General features: G+C 51.7%; 1 protein-coding gene across 8 annotated transcripts in view; it reads right to left on the bottom strand.

Annotated features, from left to right (window-relative positions):
* Positions 1 to 25,697, bottom strand: part of FOXN3 (forkhead box N3) — a 437,882-nt gene that overhangs the window by 245,030 nt on the left and 167,155 nt on the right. For 5 of the 8 annotated variants that reach the window (XM_006061481.4, XM_006061480.4, XM_006061479.4 and 2 more), the window contains exon 3: positions 2,950 to 3,506. In XM_006061481.4, the coding sequence (XP_006061543.1) occupies positions 2,950 to 3,492 (543 nt within the window). In that variant the 5' untranslated portion in view covers positions 3,493 to 3,506. Of the gene's footprint in view, positions 1 to 2,949; positions 3,507 to 7,721; positions 7,859 to 8,753; positions 8,777 to 9,620; positions 9,943 to 25,697 lie in introns of those variants that run through there. The other 3 variants (XM_006061484.4, XM_025296470.3, XM_025296466.3) reach the window with 3 other exon arrangements.

Genomic DNA, 25,697 nt, shown 5'->3' with positions numbered 1-25,697 from the left:
GTGGAACCTCAGTGCGGGAGCCACAGCCAAGGAAAATCCCCCAGGGAAAAACCAGCTTACCTGCGAGTCCGAGGGCTTTCAGTGGGCAGAACGTGGGCACACGCTTTTCCCTGACTCACTGGCCGCGGCAGAGAGCCCCAAGTGAACGGGCTGGGACCGGTGCCTGAGGGCACCCAGGAGCCTGCTCCTTGCCAGGCAGCCTCCAGCTGGCCCCCAGGGCGCCAGAGGGAAGCTCAGAGAAGCGGGGAGCTCACACCCTTACTCTGTCCTCGCAGCATCAGCAACGCCGAGAACAAACTCCCGGCCACAGAACAGACTGGCACCTCATCAGAAGGATGTCAGTACAGGTCCGAACGGCTGGGCAGCCAGGACTCTGCATTCCACAGAATTAACTGCCTCCAAGCCCCTGAAACCATTCCCTTTCAACAGGCGCTGCGTGTGCCATGACAGACCCTGGGCAAACCAGACTCCCAGAGCAGCGTGGGGGTGGCAGGTGGGGTGCCGGGGGGAGCTGTCGGACACCCACTTGTCGAGCCCCAGGCTGATGAACGATAACTCCTGAGTGTCTCCGCTCGCCGTGGAGCTGGTCTCGTTGAACATTTCAGAGTGTGCGTTTGCTAAATTACTCTCATGTGCCCCGGCATGACAGCAAACACACCGACCCAGGCGTGCAGTAACTCGCAGAATCGTTTCACACCAAACCAAAAGCCCCAGTCGTCACGGCAGCAGGGACGTGCAACCCTGGCGGGCCTGACAGCTCTGTCTTCTCCGCCCTCTAACCCTGCAACTGCTTCTCCGTGCCGCGTGCTCAGTCACTTCAGTCGTGTTCAACTCTTTGCAACCCCAAGGACCATAGCCCGCCAGCCTCCTCTGTCCACGGGATTCTCCGTGGAGAATACTGGCGGGGGTTGCCATGCCCTCCTCCAGGGGCTCTTCCCCACCCAGGGATCACACCTGAGTCTCTTATGTCTCCTGCATTGGCAGGCGGGTTCCTTACCACTAGCGCCACCTCGGATGTGGAACTGCTCGCCCAGACCTTCCCTTTCCAGAGGACCCACCTGTATGGTAGCTTTTAAGGTTATGGGCTTAGTTCTTTACAGGGAAACAGCGAGTTTTCTCCAAGTTCAAGGAATGATGGGAAAACACTCTGCAGAGTCGAGTCCGGAGGTCGGTCTCCCAATGCCCCTTCTGGGATAAGGACGGGAGGAGAGCGTGACGGACTCCTAGGGACAGCAGCAGAACCCATGACGGCTACAGTTACAGGAAACGCGGGCCTGGGCAGGCAGGGCCGGCGCGCTCACTCCTGCACGCTGACCGGGGGCCACCTGCTCCCGGGCCAGCAGCAAAGCTCCTTGTCGTCCACACCTTCCTCCTCCTGGGCAACGCCCTCCTCAGGCCTGCACCGCTCCCCACCCCGTCCTCAGCACAAACTCTGGGTGAACAGCACCTGCCGGCAAACACGCCCAGCGGCAGCAAGGATAAATGGGGCTTCAGCCCAGCCAGCTGCAGACTTGGGCAAGTGGAATCTTCTCAGGCTCAAGATCCTACTGGAAGCCTGAATCTGTTCCCGGAGACAGAAGAAATGAAAGGCCCCAAGCCTGCACAGCTGCTGAGCCACACAAGAGTGGTCCTGGGCCTGAACCTGAATTTAAAAAAGAATGGAGAGCAGGGACTTCTCTGATAGTCCGGTGGCTAAGACTCCGAGCTTTCCAGGTGCGGGCCTGGGTTCGATCCCCGCTCAGGATCCCTGAGACCTGGTGCAGCCAAATAAATAGTAAAACAGAAAGGAACGCAGGCTGCCCGCTGCCCACTGTAGGACCGCTGACGCCGAGACCAGCGCTGGGGACACGGCAACACGAAAACCCGGCAGGGAGGGGTTTTCTGCCAGGTTATTTTAGCCGTGGCCACGTTACTTTCCAGGCTTCCCAGGTGGCGCTAGTGGTAAAGAACTTGCCTGCCAATGCGAGAGATGCAGGCTCTGTCCCTGGGTCTGGATGATTCCCTGGAGGAGGGCATGGCAACCCACTCCAGTGTTCTTGCCTGGAGAATCCCACGTCAGAGAAGCCTCGTGGCTACAGTCCATGGGGTCACAGTGAGTCAGACACAACTGAAGCGACTTAGCACGTACACATGTTACTTTTCAGGACTTCAAGCTAGGTTACCATTTTTCTAACAAGCCCACCTTCTTTCTACTCTACCTATCATGTTCCATACAAGAAAGATAAAGCAAATTATTAAAACTTCCTTTAGCAAACCACAAGGGTCAAGCTTTAAAGGCTTTAAAGCAAAAATTCTACCTTTTAAAAAGCCAGTCTTGAATGAGAACCTTACCCTCGGACCCCTTTCCACCCTGAGAGGGAATTTCAAAGTTGCCAAACACTTTACAGAGCCCAGAATTTCAAGAGAGTCACCTGGGCACTTGGGGTCTTTGTTCCTGCAGTATATAAAGATGTTCAAGTCATCTGTACAATGTCCACCACTGTCTATTTATTCCAGAACCCTAGACCGACAGCCTTTCTCTGAGTTAATATTCAGAAAGAATACAAATGCCACATTTCTCTAGCCCTTGGTGGCAATTTTCCTACATATGTATATTTACACTCCTCATGGCTCATGGCTGCTCTCAGAATACAGACCTTTGTTTGGTCTTGAAAACCCAAGGGACCCACCCACGCTGAAGGATGACCATACCAAGAACCCATCAGGCCTGCAAACCACTGTTTTGTAACCCTGCTCCCCAGTGGGAAGCCCTCAAGCCAGCTTCACAAACACCAAACGCAGGAAAAGGAAGTTCTTGACAAGCGCCTGAACGCATGCAATGAGACAGCGATCTCCATTTATGCAAGGGGCACTTCCATACGACAAATTCACATTCCTGAACATTTTCTCTTCACGGAGACACGTTTCACTTCCAAAAGAAAAACCTGAGCTCCAGCCCCCGAGGCTTACCTGACTCCTCTCTTTGTCCACTTTCTTAAAACATTTATTCAAGGACAAATTGTGTCTCACTGAGTTTTTCCACCCAGTAGGTGCGTTTGCAAAATACGGAAAGTGTTCCAAGATCCAGTTGTAGATATCCTTGACAGGCAGGCGCTTGGTGGGCGAGTCCTCGATGGCCATGAATATGAGGCAGCTGAAGGAGTAGGGGGGCTTGCAGTTGGGGTTCTGCCTGGCGTCGTACGGCACGTCGGAGTGGGCGGGCGACGGCGGCGGGTCGTCGTCCGGGTCCTGGACCGGGCTGACGCTGCGCAGGACCGAGTCCCCGAAGCTCTTCAGCAGGTTCTTGCTCTCGTGCAGCCAGTTCAGGTTGGTCAGCTCCTCATCTTCCATGGCCCCCTCCTCTAGTCGGATGTCAGGCAGGGGGAAGTCGAGGTCATCGTCTTCCTGGAGGGCCTTGGAGAAACCGCTGCCCCGGTAACACTGACTCAGCCCGCTGGAGACGCTAATTCCTGAGCTTTCCGGCTTCTTGCTGGGAGGCATGACTGGACCCATTTACGTGAAGGCTCCTGAAACACACGACACAGAGAAGATGAGGGGGGACCCCGACGGCAGAGAGGCAGCCGCGGCCTCCCGCCCCGCCGGCTCGGTGGGCTCGCTGCCCCTCGGAGACGCCCCGTCGCCGGCCCGCCAGGAGCAGCAGGAGCCGCCGGGCCCACGCACGGGACCCGAAGGCCTGCAAGGGCAAGACAAGGGCAAGACCGGGAGCGTTCGCAGCGCCCTTCAGGGGCTCCTGCCTCACGAGAAGAGAAGAGAGGGACGCGAGGAGGAGATTGGGAGTCTACCACACCTAGCGGATGAACTGCAAGGCTGTCCGGCGGGAGCGCTCAGTGGCCCACTGTAGAAGCTACAGGTTCCATCCCTGGTCAGGGAACTAAGATCCCTCAAGCTCTGTGGCAGGGCCAAAAAAATAAACAACCCGCCTGTATAACAGCACAGGGGAACAGTATGCCATATCCTGTGATGAACCGGAACGGAAAGGAAAGTTAAAACCAATATATATTACGTATAAAATCACTTTGCTGTACACCAGAAACTAACACAACACTGTAAATCAACTGTACTGCAATAATTAAAAAAGGGAGGGGGGGGATTCCACAAGGCCGTCTTCCTGATCCATGAAGCCTCTCACCGTGACCCTAGGAAAATCAGTCATTTCCTGTTTGCCTCTATTTACCTGCTTCACATGAAAATGTACAAGATTCTTTCGAGCCTCACAATAAACACCACAAAATAAGTGCGGCCACAACCCAGGTCACTTCGGGTGACGGGTCTTACTATTTACCTTTCTCAAGAAAAAAAGAAAAAAGACCCGCTGTTTCAGGTTAAGTTCAGCTGTTCCGTGTGAAGACCATCACAACTGCCTAGGAATTAAAACTGGCTATGGTGAGAACCACTTTGCTGCTGCTGCTAAGTCGCTTCAGTTGTGTCCGACTCTGTGCGACCCCAGAGATGGCAGCCCAGCAGGCTCCCCCGTCCCTGGGATTCTCCAGGCAAGAACACTGGAGTGGGTTGCCATTTCCTTCTCCAATGCATGAAAGTGAAAAGTGAAAGTGAAGTCACTCAGTTGTGTCCAACTCTTAGCGACCCCATGGACTGCAGCCTACCAGGCTTCTCCATCCATGGGATTTTCCAGGCAAGAGGACTGGAGTGGGGTGCCCTTGCCTTCTCCGGAGAACCACTTTAGTAGTGTTTTATTTGACTTTTTTTTTTCCAATGCAAGTCATGACCTAAAACTGCAACTTTAATAACATTTGGCAAGTCTAAAGAGTGATGCCAAATTATTCTGTGGATTCAAAGGAGGAGGAGGCACAGTTAATTTCGTTGGGACACTACACTCTGAACAAAAAAGTGAGCACTGTCAGACACCACGCAAATAAAGAGGAATGTGAACAAGGAGCCATCAGCTGAAATTAAAATCAGTGCAAAAAGTCAGGAGAGCAGCCAGGAGCTTCAAGAAAGAAGGCATATCCAACAAAAACTGCTAAGGAATTCTATTCTGCTTCTCCCCCACTTTTATCAACAGCCTAGCACAGGGGGTAAAATATCTGCGGAGGAAAGACAATAGGGGGAGACAGGTCCACATTCGGGTGACCCCAGCAGCTACAAAGCACGTGCATCCCTCGAGCACATAACGAGAGACAGAAAGAGCAGGAAGGTCAGGAGAGAGGTCTCCCGCGCTCCCACAGCATGCTGGGCGTAAGAAGGGTGTGTTTTATCCTCCACCCCAGCCCTGGGCTTCCCTGGTGGCTCAGACAGTAAAGAATCCACCTGCAATGTGGGAGACCTGGGTTCAGTCCCCTGGAGGAGGGCATGGCAACCCACTCCAGTATTCCTGCCTGGAGAACCTCATGGACAGAGGAGCCTGGTGGGCTACAGTCCACGGGGTCTCGAAAGAGTCAGACACGACTGAGCATGGCTACCCCCGAGTAACATCATGCAGGCTATTTAGAAAAACAGAAAAAGAAAAAAATGAACACAGCAAAAGCAAAGATGGGATCATTCCATGGCTCCAAAAGTTCACTGACACCACGCCTAAAATAACTGCCACTTCAGCTGGGGAAGCTCTAGGAAACATATGTGGGGCACTGGGGCACTGGATACCCAAAGGCACCTGAGAGCTGGTGGCGCCACCCCCACCCCTGGGAGACGCAGGCTGAGGGGAGGCCAAGGTGGACAGACAGCCTGCAGACAGAAGGCCTGGGCGGGGCTGGGGAGCTGCCCTGAAACGTCCAACTGTTAGAAGAGAAAGAATTTTCACAGGCACCAAAGTCCCATGGAAGCAGGTAGTTCAGATACCGCGGGTTCAGCCACAGGTAATATGTTTTTCATCAAATAGGGAGGCTACTCTGAGTAATACAGGATACCTATTAAAGAATAATCTAGTGTTTTCAATTTGGAGGTAAGACAGAGACCAGCCTGATACTGCTTTTACCATCTTTGTAAACAAATCAAGGCTAGGCTTGTCCTCTCAAAGTTTTCACAGGACTCCCCTCATCAAATAACCTAATTTTCTGAAAACAAGGAATATCCACACAGTCGAGTACAAAAGCGGAGGGAAAAAAAAAAAAAAAAAGACCCAGCCGCTGAAGTCAACTTTAGCTCCACAGGAAAAAAGTTTTACGTCTCCTGAGCTACCAAACAGGAAAATTATATCATGGCTGACAGTAAAGTAATTTAATTGCACTGTTGCTATGACAACATGCTGCCCTTTCTTTTTAATTTGCTTACTTGTCAGTAGCTTCCCAAACGAACTAACATGCTATTCTCCATGTTTTCTTTTGTTTTAAACAAACACTACCAGCAATACGGTTTTCTTAGGAAAGCGGCGCTGCCCAGAAGAGAGGGTTCAGGGGCTCAGCACCCCTGGATCGCTCGCAGGCTTTGTGTTCTGGTGCCCCCGATGCCGGCCAGCTGTTAAGTGCACCACCATAAATCCACATTTTACAGCGACCGCATCAAGAGCTGCTGACCGCTACCGTTCCCAGAAACCACACTGAGGAGTTTTCCATTATGATCTCTAACGACATAATTCGCCAAATCTTTTTTTTCCTACTATTCTTTAGAAGCCTGGGGGTGGGGGGGGGTGGGGTGGGGGGGATCCAGATCATGTGTCTGCAGTTCAGCAAACATTTTCCATCGGCTGCCAGTAAGGCTGCTCGCCGGATCCGCAGATGTCCACCACTGACCTCCTTACAACTTTTCGGTTAGCTATTGGCTACGTTCCGCACACGCACACCTTCCTGCTTGTTTGTGCCTTGCTGGGTTTCGTTATCCTTTTTTATTTTTTCCTTTTTTTCATGGAGAAAATGCAGCAGAAAAGCTCATTCCTTGCCCACTGCCAGAGGGCTGCAAATAACTGACAAAGGCAAGAGTGGCCCAGCTCAGAACAGATGGTCAATGAGAACTTTAAAAAGTTGAGAAATCACCCCCGCCCGCCCCCCAAACGGAGCAGGGCAGTGGCGAGTTTGGGGTGTTGGGGGGGGGAGCGGTACCCCGCTCCGCGCACGCGCACACGCGCTCTGCTCCCTCGCCGACGGTCCATGTCAAAAACATTTCCAGGGGACCTGCAGGCGCGGCGATTGGCGGCGGCCCGCGTCCATCAGCGGCGTTGCCGGGCGACGGGGAAACCGCTCCTCGCCCCGCCGGCCCGGCCCTCCGGAGCCCGCATGCCTTCACTGCCGGTCAGACGGCACCAGCCTTTTATCGGCCGCCCCGGGCCCGAGAAACACATCGGGGGAAGCCTCCGTCCCCCAACTCCTCCGGGGCCCAAGGGGGGCTTCAGAGAGGAGCCGGGGTGACCAGGACTCGGGCCTCGGGAGACTCTGCCGGTGCCAAGCTTGCACAGTCTGGGGGCCGGGGCGGGGGAGAATCTTTGTTAGGAGCCCGTCTCTCTTCTGGGATCTCCCCTTGATCAGCACCCCCAGCCCCAGCCGGGGCCCCGGGGGTCCCGCCGACACCCCCAAGTCCGTCCCTTCGTTTGGGAAGTCGGGGCACCGGGGAAAACAGCCCGCACGTCGGGGCCAGGAGCCTCTTCGCACTGGGCAACTTCCCCGGGGCTCCGGGGCTCCCGTGTCCCCCGCCGGGCCGGGCCCCCCTAACCCCGGGGCCCTCGCCCCCGGGGACTGCGCAGCCCCCGGGTCGGCCACCTCCGGGACGGCCCCCCGAGCGGAGCGCGGGCGCGCGCCCCGAGCCGACCCGACCCCGCGCGGGCGCGGACTCACCTGGCCGGAGCGGGGCGCGGGGGTGCGGGGGCGCCGCGGCCCTTCAGCGGGAACCCACAAACTTTGGCGGGCGCGCGGCGGGCATGGCTTGGGAGCCCGGCCGAGGGCGCGCGGGCGCGGCGCTGAGAGCGCAGGGCGGCGGGCGGCGGGGGGCGGCCGCGGGCGCGGGCGGCAGGGGCGCGGGGGTCGCGGCGCGGCATGGGACCTGCGGCCTCCGCCGGGCGCGCCGCGCGTCCTCCCGCCGGCCCGCCGCTCTCCCCGCCCCGTCCCGCCTCCCGCTCGCCTCCGCCGCGGCGAGAAATTGTTTCCACTGCAAACAAAAAAAGGCGACACATGACCAGGCGGGAGGCGGGGGGAGCGGAGGGGAGGGCCGCGCGCAGGGGCGGAGGGAGCGGGAGAGACAGAAAACGTGGGCCGGGCCGCCGGCGGCCGGAGGCGCCGGTCGCGGACCCGCCGGGGCGGCCCCTGCCCGGTCCCCGGGCGCACGGCCGGCCGGGCCCCCGCACCCCCGGCGCTGCCCTGGCGCGCACGGAGCCCGGGCCGCGCGCACGGGCTGCCCGCGGGCCCGCGGGGTGGAGGCGGCCGGCGCGGCGGGCTCTGCGACCCCGAGCAGCCGCGACCGTGGGCGGCGGGGCTGGCGGGGCGCGCGGCCTGTCCCTTCACTGCGCTCTGGCCACGCGGGCGGGCGGGCGCTGCGCCTCTGGCAACGTGTCGCCGGAACGCTCCTACCCCATCCGCGCGCCTTACATGGCTCGAAAGTAAAAATAAAAAGAATTACGATGCGGGCGAGGCTTGCGAGGGGGAGACGAGATTCCACTGCTCCCCAACTCCGGCGCCCTGGCGGGACTCCCGGGGCCGCCCCGGCCCTCCTCCAGCGGCCGCCCCGTGCCCCCGAGAGGAAGGGCACAAAGGCACCGCCGCCTCCCGCCCAGGGGGCTGCCCCTGGGGGCTGCCCGCCGGCGTCCGGCTGCCCGGGGAGGGAGGGTGGCCATTCCAGGTTACAGAGCCGGAGGCCCGTTCTGAGGGCCAAACCTTGGGGCCTCCGGCGCGTTGTGCCCAACTCCCTGGCCGCCTTCTGAGCCTCCAGCGAAAACAGGGCTCCGGTCCTCCACGTTTAGAGCGCTCGAGAGTCGCACCGACAAATGGCAGGGCCGCCACTCCGAGTCTTCAGGCGCCTCCGAAGGCGGACCACCCGCCTGCTGCAGCCGCACCAAGCAGCTGCCTTTGGAGGGACTGAAAGGGGAGTCCCACAGGTCACCCTAGTGGTGACATAAATAAAAATAGGGCTGCACCCCGCCTCCCACCGCCCCCTCCCACCCCCTGAAACCAAATCAGTAGATTGCTCTACAGAAGGAAACAACAGTCACTGCGGCCACCTCTCCCCCGCTACCTGAACCAGAGGCCAAGCCCTTTTGAGCGCTTCGAAAACTGCAGAAAAACCAGTGAGAAGGCCCTCCAGCTTGCAGTACCTTGTAACTTAGCCAAAGTGGGGGGGGGGGGGGGGGGGGCGGGTAGGAATCCCACGGGTTGCTGAAACGTTTTAATTTCCAAAGACTAAGGAAACTCCAATCCATCTGAGGAGTCATTCCCCTTCTCAAAGTTACAAGATGGTGGGTGGTTAAGTTTTCAGCAGGACACTCACCAGCAGGCCTTACTGCTTAGCCGTGGGAAGGCAAATCCCACCCACCTGGGAGGTGATTCAGCCTTGAAGGCTCGGGGCAGCGGAGGTCACCCGGCCCCACCCATTTAATTACCGAGCGCTTGGTCTACCCCAAGTCACTAAGCAAAAGGCATGTGGCAAGAGGGGCGAACTAGGTGTATCCCAAGTCCTGAGCGCGAGATTCTAAAGGTCAGAGGCGGCGACAGAAACAGGACAGGAGCTCCGTCTGGTCCGCGAACCTCCATCCGCCTGTTAGTCGGGGCTGGTGAGGCCCTGGTCCAGACCCGGGCTGGCTTCTGCTCAGTCCGGTCACTCAGTCGTGCCCGACTCTCTGCGACCCCGTGGACGGCAGCCCGCCAGGCCTCCCTGTCAGTCACCGACTCCCGTGCTGGCTTGGAGAGGAAGAAATAACCGTGCTGGGTGCCCCCATTCCACGCCAGTCCCCATGGCACTCGCACTGGGGCCGGGCGTCTCTGCGGGAAGCAGGGGCGGCAGGCGTTCCCAGCCCGCGCCCTCCCTTCCTGCTCAGCGCTCAGAAGGAAGGGCCGTGAGCACGTGGCTATTGCACAAGGGCTGTGTCTGAACCAGCCACCCGACGAGAACCAAAACTTAGAGTCGCAGCGAGCTCTGGGCCAGGAGCAGCCCTGAGCAGCGGGTGGAGCCCGGAAGGGCTTCCTTCCCCGAGCTCGCCTCTTTCCCTTGGCGGCTTCTGGTTTCTTCCATTCTCCAACTTGGTTCCTCATCTCTCTCTCCCCTTGCCGGTGAGAGAGGCGTGAGAAGGTGTGACGCCTGCAGAGGGAGGGGCGGGTGTGCCAGGTGGCCCGTCTGTCTGAAGGGGGCACCCAGACGTTTGCAAAAGCTGGCGGGAGGCGGAAAGGGGTCTCCCCATCTTGTCACCCCAGAGACCCCTGGCTCTGGGACCTGCTCCCGGACGAAGGGGGTCAGGAGCCAGATTTCCTTAGGAACCACCTCATTCTCGTTCCCTTTGTGAACTTTTGGGAAACACTCTTGAGCCTGAGAAGTCTCAGAGAGACAGGTGGAACTGTTTAAAGCACTGTTTTACAAACAGAATCCTCTGTGTGCGCTGGAACTCCCTTTGGGCACCACCTGGTCCTGGACTGGGGAGATGGGACCCTCCCACGGCCCCACCTGGGCTAAGTGCACTAGGATCCGGGAGCAGGACGGGCTGCCAGCCCAGGCAGGCCCCAGTCCTCGTGGGACCCCAGGTTCCTCCTCTGCGGAGAGGAACGCCCCCCACCCCCTTGGTGCTCTGTGCACCTTCTTCTCCAGCAAGGTCCTCTGCCCTGGACCAGTGAGGTCCCTCCCCCATCCTGGGTTATTCAGCCAACCTGATTACTTATGTAAAGCCCCGTGATCCCGCCTGAGGCTGGAACAACGGAATAAATGCAGTGGGAGCGGGCTGCTCGTGAGAAGACCTGCGTGCGTGCTGCATCACTCAATCATATCCAACTCTCTGAGACCCCGTGGACTATAGCCCACCAGGCCCCTCTGTCGCGGGACTCTCCAGGCAGGAATCCTGGACTGGGTGGCCATGTCCGCCTCCAGGGAGTCTTCCTGGCCCAGGGATCAAACCGGCATCCCCCGCGTCTCCTGCATTGGCAGGTGGGCTCCTTACCACTAGTGCCACCTGGGAAGCCCCGAGGAAATGTCCCCTGAGGGACATCCAAGTATGAGCAGCAATCTGAGGCAGGTGTGGAAAGAGGGTCTTCTCAACAAGATCCTTCAAACTGACCAGGGAAAAGGGAACCCGAGTGGGAGGCTGAGTCAGCTCCGGCCGCAAAGCTGGCTGTGGGAAACCGGAGCGTCCTTGGACGGTTCCCTCCGGCTCCTTCCCTCTGAGACCTTACTGTCTTCCCGGCTTCGCTCTATATGTCTGATCCCCTCTCCTCCCTGAAGGCCGGCCTCCTCGGCTCACCTAGGATCACACACGGCTGCCAGCACCAAGGGCAAAGGACCTGAGTGCCAGCACCCACTGCCTTCGACCGCGTCTGCCTTCCACCACACCGTTCAGATTTCCAGGGCAAGAATCTGACTGGCTTGGCCTGATTGGTGTCACTCTGCCCTTCGCCCCATCCCTTGCCAACAGCGGAGGCAGAGGGTTTGGTAGAACCACCTGGACGACAGGACGCAGGAGGGGAGGGGAGTTGGCTGTGGAAGGAGACTGTCTAATAAACACAGGCCCCTGTTTGACTCGCAGAAATGGGGAAGGGATGTTCTAGACCTGAGCTTCTCGGGTAGGAATGCCTGGGGAGCCACACCAGTGGGTCGGAATCTCCTGGGACAGACACAGCTGTGTGCATTTTGAGAAAGCACTGCAGCACAAACTGCTTTTAAAGCCAGGAGAAATGAACGGCACACGTACATTCCTCACCAGTGACTCGACGGTATCAGAATAAGCATTCATTCCCTGAACAAACACACTGAGTGCCCACTGAGTGTGTGGCATAGTTAAGTGCCAGGGATACAAAGTCTGTCCCTTACAGAACAGGCATATTAGTGGGTAAGCACGGAAACATCCCATCACAAAACTCCTTGAATGCGAAGGCGAGCCATTTATGTGCCGAAATCAGAGGGCAAGAACTCACTGAGTATCTTTGAATCCAGAAGTTGCTCTGTCAGGAATATGCATTAAAAAGAACAGCTTGCCTCCAGTAGGTGAATAAGCCCTAGAGCCCTCATACAGGGCACGATGATTACAGACAACAGAGCTGTATTATAAGCATTAGACCCGCTAAGTGACTAGATCTTAATTATTCCCAACACTAGAACAAATGATCATTATGTGACACAATAGAGGGATTAGCTAACACTATAATGGTGATCATGCTTCAGTATAAACGGACCAAATGAGTATGCTGCACACCTTAGATCCACACGTGTTACAGGTCAAATATCCTTCGATTTTAAACAAGAAGAATAGGGATCATGGATCCAAGATAGGACTGGGGAAAGGAAAGAGAGAAATGGAAGACCAAAAGCACAGAGTAGTCGTCTTAGTGGCTCAGTCGTGTCCCACTGTCGCTGACCCTGTGGACTGTAGCGCGCCAGGCTCCTCTGTCCATGGGATTCTCCAGGCAAGAATTCTGGAGTAGGTTGCCATTCCCTTCTCCAGGGGATCTTCCCAATCCAGGGATCGCACCCAGGTTTTGTGCACTGCAGGCATTCTTTACCATCTGAGCTACAGGGAAGTCCACAGTAATCCATACAAAAGGCTTCCCAGGTGGTGCTAGTGGTAAATAACCTACCTGCCAATGCACGAGATGTAAGAGAAGAGATTCCGGTTCAATCCCTGGGTCAGGAAGATCCCTTGGAAGAAGGCATAGCAACCCACTCCAGTATTCTTGCCTGTAGAATCCTATGGTCAGAGGCGCTTGGCGGGCTACAATCCATAGGGTCACATGGAGTTGGACACGACTGATTGAGCACAATCCATACAGGACAGAATAAAGATTATCTTTTTTAATGTTTCTTAATAACAAAAAAAATGTTAAAAAATTAAAACAGTAGTTTCCTCTGAGTGTTAAGAGTTAAGGGGTAATTTTTGTTTTGGGCTTCCTTCCTACTTGTCTGTATTTTCCAGTTTTTCTACAATAAGCACCTAACACATTTACAATGTTTTAATGAAAATCACTGCAGATGGTGATTGCAGCAATGAAATTAAAAGACGCTTACTCCTTGGAAGGAAAGTTATGACCAACCTAGATAGCATATTCAAAAGCAGAGACATGACTTTGCCAACAAAGGCCCGTCTAGTCAAGGCTATGGTTTTTCCTGTGGTCATGTATGGATGTGAGAGTTGGACTGTGAAGAAAGCTGAGCGCCGAAGAATTGATGCTTTTGAACTGTGGTGTTGGAGAAGACTCTTGAGAGTCCCTTGGACTGCAGGGAGATCCAACCAGTGCATTCCGAAGGAGATCAGCCCTGGGATTTCTTTGGAAGGAATGATGCTAAAGCTGAAACTCCAGTACTTTGGCCACCTCATGCAAAGAGTTGACTCATTGGAAAAGACTCTGATGCTGGGAGGGATTGGGGGCAGGAGGAGAAGGGGACGACAGAGGATGAGATGGTTGGATGGTATCACTGACTTGATGGATGTGAGTTTGAGTGAACTCCAGGAGTTGGTGATGGACAGGGAGGCCTGGCATGATGCAATTCATGGAGTTGCAAAGAGTCAGACATGACTGAGCGACTGAACTGAACTGAATTGAACTGAATGATAAAGAGGGGTCCCATTAGACCCGTGGTTCTCAAACCTGAATGTGCAACAAAATTACTTATAGGGCCATGAGTGGAGGTGATGGAATTCCAGTTGAGCTATTTCAAATCCTGAAAGATGATGCTGAAAGTGCTGCACTCAATATGCCAGCAAATTTGGAAAACTCAGCAGTGGCCACAGGACTAGAAAAGGTCAGTTTTCATTCCAATCCCGAAGAAAGGCAATGCCAAAGAATGCTCCAACTACCACACAATTGCACTCATCTCACACGCTAGTAAAGTAATGCCCAAAATTCTCCAAGCCAGGCTTCAGCAATACATGAACCGTGAACTTCCAGATGTTCAAGCTGGTTTTACAAAAGGCAGAGGAACCAGAGATCAAATTGCCAACATCCACTGGATCATGGAAAAAGCAAGAGAGTTCCAGAAAAACATCTATTTCTGCTTTATTGACTATGCCAAAGCGTTTGACTGTGTGGATCACAATAAACTGTGGACAATTCTGAAAGAGATGGGAATACCAGACCACCTGACCTGCCTCTTGAGAAACCTGTATGCAGGTCAGGAAGCAGCAGTTAGAACTGGACATGGAACAACAGACTGGTTCCAAATCGGGAAAGGAGTATGTCAAGGCTGTATATTGTCACCCTGCTTATTTAACTTATATGCAGAGTACATCATGAGAAATGCTGGGCTGGATGAAGCACAAGCTGGAATCAAGATTGCAGGGAGAAATATTAATAACCTCAGATATGCAGATAACACCACACTTATGGCAGAAAGTGAAGAGGAACTAAAAAGCCTCTTGATGAAAGTGAAAGTGGAGAGTGAAAAAGTTGGCTTAAAGCTCAACATTCAGAAAACGAAGATCATGGCATCGGGTCCCATCACTTTATGGGAAATAGATGGGGAAACAGTGGAAACTGTGTCAGACTTTATTTTTGGGGGCTCCAAAATCACTGCAGATGCTGACTGCAGCCATGAAATTAAAAGATGCTTACTCCTTGGAAGGAAAGTTATGACCAACCTAGACAGCATATTCAAAAGCAGAGACATGACTTTGCCAACAAAGGTCCATCTAGTCAAGGCTATGGTTTTTCCTGTGGTCGTGTATGGATGTGAGAGTTGGACTGTGAAGAAGGCTGAGCACTGAAGAATTGATGCCTTTGAACTGTGGTGTTGGAGAAGACTCTTGAGAGTCCCTTGGACTGCAAGGAAATCCAACCAGTCCATTCTAAAGGAGATCAGTCCTGGGTGTTCTTTGGAAGGAATGATGCTAAAGCTGAAGCTCCAGTACTTGGCCACTTCATGAGAAGAGTTGACACACTGGAAAAGACTCTGATGCTGGGAAGGATTGGGGGCAGGAGGAGAAGGGGACGACAGAGGATGAGATGGCTGGATGACATCACCGACTCGATGGACGTGAGTTTGGGTGAACTCCAGGAGTTGGTGATGGACAGGGAGGCCTGGTGTGCTGCAATTCATGGGGTTGCAAAGAGTCGGACACGACTGAGCGACTGAACTGAACTGAAACTCAGCATGCTGGCCCACAGCCCCAGAGTTTCAGATTCAGTGTATCTGAGCTGGGGCCTGAGAATTCTCATCTCTCACAAGCTCCCACGTGCTGCTGGTCCAAGGACCACACTTTGGAAACCACTAAATTAGAGAACAGTCAAGGAGTCTGGAAAAAAATGAATGCAGGAGAGGCTTCAAAGGAAGAACCAAGTGAATCCATCAAATGACTGAATATGATAGGAGAAGGAGAGATTACGGTCAGAGATAGCTCCTTAATCATGGGTTAACTAGTCTCTTTGAGTTAGCATGTAAGAATGCCATCTGCAACAGTCTAATAGTTCCTCACTTCCTTCCCTCCTGTGCAGAAGGAAGAGATACCCAGGACCACAGCTGGAAGACTTTCCATCTCTGGGTAAGTGTCGAAGGCTTGATCAAGCATTCTCTGGGCTTCCCGGTCATCCCCTCTTGGGGTTTTCCTCTTGTGCGTTCTTGGTGTTTATATGACAGATACTGAAGAGTGGAGCCTAGAAAAAGGCTCATTAGATTTTCTCCGGTAGGGATGAGAGTCAGGAGGCTTATCTGAGGAGGGCCAGGAGGCTGTGGAGTAAGGGGAACTATGGCTGACCTCGGACAGGGACATTCCATCAGCGCAGGTGCCAGAGCCGAGCACACCAAGTCACCCGCGAGGGGCAACAGGAAAACACTAAACCTGTCAGCTCCTCTGCAATCAGGAACAAAAGTGTGCTCTGATGATCCAGAATCCAGATGTCGTCAACTCATTCAGTCAGAAAGTATTTATTCATAAGCATCTAGCTACACTGTGCCCAGTACTGTATGGAGGACACTGGGAGGTGCTTGCCCTCAAGGATGGGGAAGTCTAGGGATTTTCCTGCTGGTCCAGTGCTAAGACGCCATGCTCCTGACTCAGGGGGCACAAGTTCAATCCCTGGTCGGGGAACTAGATCCCATGAGCCTCAGTTGAGAGTCCACGTGCCACAGCTAAGACCCTGTGCAGTTGAATCAATACATATTGGGGGAAAAAAAGATGGGGAAGATTCAGTGAGCATTTTTGAAGCAACCACAAACACAAGCAGAGCCTGATACCTGGACTAAGGCTGATGTGGCTTAGTGGCCTGGGACGACGCTTGTATCTCACTCACCACGTACCAGCTGGTAACCTTAATCATGGTACGGTACTTCTTTTTCTCCACCTGCTTTCCTCATCTTAAAATAGTGTGTGGGGGGAGGGGGCTGGGGCGGGGGCAATGGAGGACACACACAAGACCCACTTCGTAGGGTTGTGACGAAGATCAAATGGGTGGGTGTTCATAAAATACATACAACAGTGAGCGCCCGGCACCTACAGCTAGTTTTGTTAAGTAAATAAATCAAAAGGAAAATATTGACACATTTGAGTACAAAACAATTCAAACTTTGTATGTAGGACCAGAGGTCATGAATCAAGTTCAAAGACAAAAAGATTAAAAAACACAACCATTTGTCATACATAGGAAAAAAGGTTAATATTTTAAATCTATAACTCTTTACAGCTCAATGAGAAAATTAGCACCCTGATGAGAAAAGGGACAAATTCACAAAAGGAGAAACATAAATGGAAATATACCCATGCAAAGATACACAACTTCAGTTAAAAAAAAAAATCACAGAAATGCCAATTCAAGCAATTGTGAGAGCTCATTTCATCTATCAGATTGGCACAGACTTAAAAAGAATAAGCATACCAATGTCAGTAGGGGCGTCAGAGGGACATGACCTTGTATAACTGTTTCAGAGGGCCGTCTGATGAGCTGAATGAAAATGTAAGCGAGCATGGCCACTGACTCAGTTTCCAGCTCCTAGGAATGTATCCTAAGGAGATACCCAAACAAGACAGGAAACTTCCCCACCAGACTGCCTACCCGCACGAGATAATAAGTACCAGGACAGCCAGATTTGTGCCTATTTTATTCAGCAGCGTACTCAAGCACTTACTCCAGCGCCTGACACACGGAAGCCACTCAGGCAACACGTATTGACTGAGAGCACTGAAATACACAACAGCGTTTTCCGGAGAATTTTGTTAGGATGTTGTTAGGACCGAGTTGTGGAAACTTGGAAGCTGCCAAAAAAGAGTCTAGAGGTATTGGAGGTATGCTGTTAAATTACACAGGCCACACTCACCCCTGTTCCCTTTGTTCCCTTCTTTCTGCATTTTCCAGTCGTTTTAAGCAAAGCTTTCCCTTTTCTGAATCACTTGCACATTCTTATACACTGTATGTGTGAAACCATTTGCAAACATTTCATAATGTAAGAGTTTGGGGGAAAATAGATACATTGGCAAAGCTTTTCACCAAATTGAAGCATTTTGTGATCTTTTCAATCAGAAGGGACAAAATTATCCCTTTCTGAAAAGGCTGGTGCTCCCAGCAAATAAAAGAATTGCTAAGTATAACAAATATTATACCCTGCGTAATGGGGTCTGTTGTCTGGCTGGGGGAAAGCTTTCAATTTATTGGTTTTGGGTATCAAACATTTTCCACAAACTCTTACATAGGTTCAAAGGCGAGGGAAAATGCTCTTGAATTAAGAATTTACTCTGTTTCCAGATGGATGGTCTATAACAACTTATGCTTCTATGAGACCAAATGTGGTTACATCTTTTTTAAAGGTGTTTTTCAAATCCGATAGAAAAATCTGTGCTGAGCTGAGGCACTCGGCGTGGCCAGAACTACTTCCGCTTCTCCACAAATATTCCCTGCAGTCAGAAGTGTGTCCTAGAAGAGGCTGCCCCTCTGAGCACCTGGATTCCATTTAGCTACAGTCAACTCTCGGTATTCAGTTAAACACTGAATTAGCAAATACTGCACCACTGCTCCTAGAGGAGATCTAAGGTTAGGTTCCTGCGAGCCACTGGTCACCACCTGCTCTTTAACTGATCCGAATGTTATCTTATTTTCTCTGCACTCAAAGATACCTTATGTAATATAAATACATATTTATATATATGCTGATTCAGGAGCATTGATCTCACAGCTACCAGCACCAGAACTCATGTCTAAACAAAGCTTATCAAACACAAGAAAAGCCAGTCTTTTGTCCAGATGGCAATCGGCCCCCTAGCACTTACAAGCACAAAACAGGACTACAGCACGTGAGCCGGTACCATTCCAAACCGCAAAGCCACCGACACAAAGCACACACACAAAGGTCACACTAAAGAGACATTTCAAAGGACACTTGTCTGCAGTAGGAAAGCGGACACAAAAAAGGGGAGCGTTGCTTTGCTCCGTCTCAGCTGGGAATGTGTGTGCTGGATGACTCGAATTTGTTGCCGCTCTGCACATGTCCACGGAAGACCACGAAAGCATCACAAGTATTGATTTTGTGATTACAGATAAATTTTAGCAAGTTCTTCAAGAACCTCTTAGGGGTCAAGGATGTGGAGGGCCGGAGCAGTGGGGTGCAAGAAAACTTGTGACCAGAAGGGGGAAGGAAAAAGGGAACTTTTAAAGTGAATGATAAAGGACAAAGTTGCAAAAAGACAAAGTTCAGCGTGTATGTCATAATCAGTATGGTACGGTGTACCTTTATAATAGAAAAAAAATCATCTAGCTGCTGAGTGTCAGACTGTCACGTGCCTTGAGAGGCAAGGACCTTGTCTTTTACTTCTCTTCTGCTCACAGCATGTGGCATTAGTGGTAATCAAAAATATCAATCACTTAGGGGAAAAACTGCTCTTTTCTTATCCCTCTCTTAAACTGGTATCTATTTACTATGTCGTTTAGTCACTAAGTCATGACCAACTCTTTGGGACCCCATGAACTATAGCCCACCAGGCTCCTCTGTCCATGGGATTCTCCAGGCAAGAATACTGGAGTGGGTTGCCATTTCTTTCTCCAGGGCATCTTCCCGACCCGGGGATCGAACCCACGCCTCCTGCACTGGCAGGTGGCTTCTTTACCACTGAGCCACCTGGGCTAAGTCGCTTCAGTCGTGTCCGACTCTGTGCGACCCCATAGACGACAGCCCACCAGGCTCCCCCGTCCCTGGGATTCTCCAGGCAAGAACACTGGAGTGGGTTGCCACTTCCTTCTCTAATGCATGAAAGTGAAAAGTGAAAGCAAAGTTGCTCAGTCGTGTCCGACCCTCAGTGACCCCATGGACTGCAGCCTTCCAGGCTCCTGCATCCATGGGATTTTCCAGGCAAGAGTACTGGAGTGGGGAGCCGCCTGGGAAGCCCATCTAATAACTGTACAGATTAGTAAAAGAAAAGTAGCATCATCGACCCTTTTCTCCACCGGCATTTTTAAGAGCATTTATTGTTTTCCTCTCTGCCGCAAGCACATCAAGCACCTCACTCTCGTGGTTTTCGGTGACTGGGTCTGCCAAAGTCCTAACCATGCCAAGAAATAACTTCTCTTAGTTTACTTTTTCAGAGGGATGTGAAAGAAAACAATCGATTCTTCTGCCTTGAGATTGTCTTTTTAAAACAAAGTACCACAGAAGCTCCAAATCTGGGGAACTCTCTGGACTCTCTGGAGAACACTACATAGAGTAAAACGATTACCAGCATATTTCCCCGCTGGACAAAGTTCTTTGACAAAGAGAAGCAACTTACTCAGTTTATTATGACAGCCAGCCCTGAAGTCTCTTCTCTACTGGGTAGCGTAGTTCACCAGCACTTTCAGTTTTGAAAGCCCTCCTCCTTCCAAAAATAGCATCTCTTGTGCCTTTGATATTATGATTCAGATGCAAACAAAACGTGCCCATAAAGTGTGAGGCATGAGTGCATGTGCACGTCCCATCCCGTGCGGGGGGCAGGGAGAGGCTGAGGAGGAAGCAGTCAAATGGATTGCTGTCTTTCTGCGGGCGCACACCTCATTTCTCTATACTCAAAGACATGTGACTCTGATTGGCTCCAAGGATTTGGCCCCTGGACAACCAGGCGTCCTTTTCTACACTGACATTTCTTCCACAGAGGAGCCCTGAGCAGCCTTCCTCCGTGCCCACCCAGTGCTAGGCCAGCTGGCTAACAGTGTGGCTCCTGGAAGAGGGTGCTGCCCACACCGCTGACGGCAGCCATGGGTGCCCGTTGCTTGTAGCTAACGTCAGGGGGCCTCAGCACGGGGGTCCAGGCAGTTGGCTGAGACTTCCCATGCAAGCATCCATGCCCCAGGAGTGCCAGCAGAGGTGATTGAGGGCCAAGGTGGGCATGCCACAGAGCCCTGGACTTTCAGATGGAGTCCAGTCCCAGAGCGTGCATGTCAGAGCTCTCTGGAGGCTCCCCCAGCCAAGGTCAAAAGGAGGGATGAACATCATGACATCAGTTCCAAAGAAACTCCACCTGCTCTTGACATGCTCAGGCTCATCCTCCCTACGTACCAGCCTCCCCGCCACCACCACAAGTCTCCAAGGCCACGGTGAGGAGGCAACTGCAACCATTCGACTTTCTCTTAATGACCTAGAACTGGGAGGACGTAGAGCTGGGGAAGAAGCAATGGCCATTCCCAATGATATGGCTGGGCTCCTGAAAGGTCATCTGGTCGACCTCTTTGTAGGAAAAACATGATTCTTTGGCCTTGATAATCCGGCCAGGCAGGTTTGCTGGAATAAGTTTCTTCAACCACACACACCCACAGCACATGGATGTTGAGGACTTGAATGATGAAAACCTACTCCGACACAGCCTCCTCCCCTCCAAACTCCGGTGACATCTCCCGGCCTGCAGCACCTGCTCCCGTGTGACAGCCCAGCTCAGCCGTCCAGCGAGGACTCCAGAGCTCATTGCTGTTGGAGAATCTGAGTATCAACAGGAGCACAAAGGGAATCATACACGGGAATTGCTAGGGAGGGAAAAGCTCACTGCATCTACTGCATTCTCTCTGGCAGACACAACTGAAAGATTTTTTTTTTAATCCCCAAAAAACTCATTTAAACTGGGGGTGCAAAAGGCATCTGAAACGTGAGTGTCTCCGGTGCAGGGAGAAAAGAGGAAGGTTTCAAGGAAACACAAAAGCAACACCGACCTGAGCGGGGAGCAGACTGCCCGACAACAAGGCAGCCAACTGCCAACTGTCATTTTGCTCGGCGGCTGAACAGAAGGCTCGAGTAATGACAACCACAAAACTCATTTAAAGTCTGAAAAGGTGACTAATGAGCTCATTCATGCTGCCTATAAATTATTCACTACAACACTGATCCCACTCAAGACAAACAGTAAAGTAAACTTTAAACACGGACACCGCTGGCCTCCAAAGAAGAGCGAGTTCCGTCTGTAAAACTTTCCACAATGAGGGGTACTTGTCTCTCCCTCCGTCCATTGTCACATTCATTCTTCTGTTTACTTTTTTTTTTTTTTCACTGCCTTTAATCAAGTTTAAGCAGACACAGCTGTTACACATTTATTTCTCTGTAGAGTTTTTTCCATTAGTTATTACGAGCAATCATGATGCTCTAAAAATAGCAGCAAATTATATTCTCTCGAAATTGAAGGCTGACCTTAAAATGAAGCCCAGGTCTTCGGAAAGAATATTCAGATGCACATGTTGGGTGAGTGACAGCCCTGCACAAAGGCGAAACAAAAGTGCATTTACTCTCTCGGGGAGGTTGGCAACTGGCTTCCAAATTTCCCTAGGTTCTAGTGGAAACTGCTTGTTTTAAAATCTAACAAGACAGAACCTGCTTCCAGTGGTCATGTTTTGGTGGAGATTTTCATGAAAACTCAAAGAATAAAAGGGGAAATGTCTCATTTTGGCTGCTCAGCGAAGATAAACCCAGTGGCAGGTTTGCTGGGAACCCACCTCACTGCTGCACACGGCTTCCAGTTTCCTGTTTAATATTAAATAAAGAATTTTAGCTCTTCTGTTTCTACAAACTGTGCTGTTTCTAACTGCTGTCTCCAGTCCAAGCATCATGACTCTGGAGAAGCAGTCCTGTATTTTTCAAACCTTTTGTTTGTTAAATCTTAGTATCTATTTCCAAGACGCAGTAAGAGTTAAAGAGGTTCAAATCGAATCGTTTTTTTTTTTCCCCCCCAAAAATAGTCCTCAAATAAGTACTTACATTAGTTCTTGGTCAGATCGCTGAACATTATGTATTTTTAAACTGCTTTGAATACTTTGAACAGGAGCCACAGAAAAGCCACAGAAAACACTCATACTCAAATACCGCCAGATGGAGGTTCTGAATAACCAAAAGTGAAAGCAGAAAGGTCGGAGGCTCGGTCGTGCCCTATACACACACCTCGAGATTACAGGGGGGAAATGAATGACTCCCCGGTTGTAGGCACAGGAAGCTTGCATAACAAACGAGACGCACCGCATGGAAGGCCAACTGAGACCCGGGCTTGAACTTCAACCTGAGACCCGGCCAAGCTGCGTCTCCATTTAAGGAAAGCCGCTCACGCTGTTTTCAGTTTCTAGCTGTGAACTCAAGACGGGTCCGGCCATTTCCGCCGCCTGAAAGGGGGAAGCAAGTTTTTCTTTTCAAAGCGAGAGGCGTCCTGCCATATGGACAGCACAGTGCTCGCTCACCGACCGCCAGCGGCCTGGGGCTCCTCGTGTGTTTTCCGGAATTTTACCCACATTCTGTGTCGAGGGGGAAGCCATTCTTTTGGTCCTCTGGGCACGAGAGTTCCGCAGACTCGCTGAGGTCGTCGTCTGCGTCAAACGTGTGAAAGCCCGGTTCCATGCAAAGACATGGCGACGTGAAAACGGCGTCGGGGGGGCGTCTCCGCGCCTCTGCAGCTCCCGCTCCCTAGATGGCTGTCACCTCTCTGTGGAAGGGCGGGGACGACGCAGCGCTTGGAAGCCAAGCCACAGGGGGCCCTTCCCTAGCACCAAGTCCCACACACAGGCTGTGCCGCTCCCGTCATTGGCGGGAGACCCGCTGCTCCGGAGGCCCTGCTTCCAGCTCCTTACTCCTCACTGTCCCGAGGCCCGAGGGACGGTTGGTTTTGCCTGAGGATGTTCAAGGCATCTGAACAACAAAAGCCGCAACAATGAACACCAAGTACTGCGACCCAAAGAACTACCCAGCACACAGAACACCAGCTCGCCAACGCTTCCCATGGGCCAGGCACCACGCCCGGGGCGCCAACGGCAGCATTATTGTGCTCTTCCGCGATCCTGCCCAGGGAGGCGCTGGCATCCTCTTCTACAGATGAGGACACGGAGGCGGCAAGAAGTTAAGTGGTGGGAGTTCCCTGGTGGCCTGGTGGTTAGGATCCGGAGCTTTCATTGCCGAGACAGAGTTCAGTTCTTAGTTGGGGAATGGAGATTCTGCAAGCTGGGCAGCACAGCCAAAATGTGAAATGAATAAAGTAATATAAAATACAGTTATTTGCTGGTGGTGAATAATTGGTGCTAAGAGCTGGAATAAAAAGGAAGACCACAAGTCTCTCTGGCCTGCACAGCCCACTGTCTCTGGCACTGACCTCTCCCATTTAGGGTATCCAAGATCTAATTTCCAAGCTCACAGAAGACAGCTTGTTGCTTGCAATCTACCTATCGAGCTCCTTAGTCAAGACACTTTTGGGTTTCTTTGATTTGGTTTTTGCATAGCCTTTTTCAAATACACCACTAACCATAGACACTCTTTCTACTTTCACAGGCTTAGCTCCTTATGCCTACACAGAAATGGACATCATTCAGTAAATGACAAACCTATCTACAAAAAGCCAAAAGTCCCAGTGCATTGGTCACATGCCAGCACCATGCTCCTGGCTGAATTATAAAGCACGAGGTTTTGGGGAAAAATACATATGACAGTTGACAACTCCAGAGGCCAGGCCAAGTCTAGCCCATCTCCCCCTTGGATGGATCCTCAGAAAGAACAAGCAGTTATGAAAGTGTGCAACAAGCAACTCAAGGAACAATCTCTCCCTCTCTCCAGTCTTCATTGTCAGTTCAGTTCAGTTCAATCACTCAGTTGTGTCTGACTCTTTGCGACCCCATGAATGCAATACACCAGGCCTCCCTGTCCATCACCAACTCTCGGAGTTTAACCAAACCCATGTCCATCGAGTCAGTGATGCCATCCACCCATCTCATACTCTGTCGTACCCTTCTCCTCCTGCCCCCAATCCCTCCCACTGTCAGGGTCTTTTCCACTGAGTCAACTCTTCGCATGAGGTGGCCAAAGTACTGGAGTTTCAGCTTTAGCATCAGTCCTTCCAAAGAAATGGCAGGGCTGATCTCCTTCAGAATGGACTGGTTGGATCTCCTTGCAGGCCAAGGGACTCTCAAGAGTCTTCTCCAACACCACAGTTCAAAAGCATCAATTCTTCAGTGCTCAGCTTTCTTCACAGTCCAACTCTCACATCCATATAGGACCACAGGAAAAACCATAGCCTTGACTAGACAAATCTTTATTGGCAAAGTAATGTCTCTGCTTTTTAATATGCTGTCTAGGTTGGTCATAGCTTTTCTTCCAGGGAACAAGCGTCTTTTCATTTCATGGTGGCATTCACCATTTGCAGTGATTTTGGAGCCCCCCAAAATAAAGTCAGCCATTGTTTTCACTGTTTGCCCATCTATTTCCCATGAAGTGATGGGACCAGATGCCATGATCTTCATTTTCTGAATGTTGAGCTTTAAGCCAACTTTTTCACTCTCCTCTTTCACTTTCATCAAGAGGCTTTTTACTTCCTCTTCACTTTCTGCCATAAGGGTGGTGTCATCTGCATATCTGAGGTTATTGATATTTCTCCCTGCAATCTTGATTCCAGCTTGTACTTCATCCAGCCCAGCGTTTCTCATGATGTACTCTGCATATAAGTTAAATAAGCAGGGTGACAATATACAGCCTTGACATACTCCTTTCCCAATTTGGAACCAGTCTGTTGTTCCATGTCCAGTTCTAACTGCTGCTTCCTGACCTGCATATAGGTTTCTCAAGAGGCAGGTCAGGTGGTCTGGTATTCCCATCTCTTTCAGAATTTTCCACGGTTTATTGTGATCCACACAGTCAAAGTCTTTCGCATCGTCAATAAAGCAGAAACAGATGTTTTTCTGGAACTCTCTCGCTTTTTCCATGATCCAGTGGATGTTGGCAATTTGATCTCTGGTTCCTCTGCCTTTTGTAAAACCAGCTTGAACATCTGGAAGTTCACGGTTCACGTATTGCTGAAGCCTGGCTTGGAGAATTTTGAGCATTACTTTACTAGTGTATGAGATGAGTGCAATTGTGCGGTAGTTTGAGCATTCTGTGGCATTGCCTTTCTTTGGGATCAGAATGAAAACTGACCTTTTCCAGTCCTGTGGCCACTGCTGAGTTTTCCAAATTTGCTGGCATATTGAGTGAAGCAGTTTAACAGCATCATCTTTCAGGATTTGAAATAGCTCAACTGGAATTCCATCACCTCCACTAGATTTGTTCATAGTGATGCTTCCTAAGGCCCACTTGACTTTACATTCCAGGATGTCTGGCTCTAGGTCAGTGATCACATCATTGTGATTATCTGGGTCCTGAAGATCTTTTTTGTACAGTTCTTCTGTGTATTCTTGCCACCTCTTCTTAACATCTTCTGCTTCTGTTAAGTCCATACCATTTCTGTCCTTTATCAA

Source organism: Bubalus bubalis, chromosome 11, assembly GCF_019923935.1.
Source record: "Bubalus bubalis isolate 160015118507 breed Murrah chromosome 11, NDDB_SH_1, whole genome shotgun sequence".
Classification (NCBI taxonomy): Eukaryota; Metazoa; Chordata; class Mammalia; order Artiodactyla; family Bovidae; genus Bubalus; species Bubalus bubalis.
The sequence above is the reverse complement of the archived record's forward strand: the minus strand, read 5'-3'. Positions and strand labels throughout refer to the sequence as shown.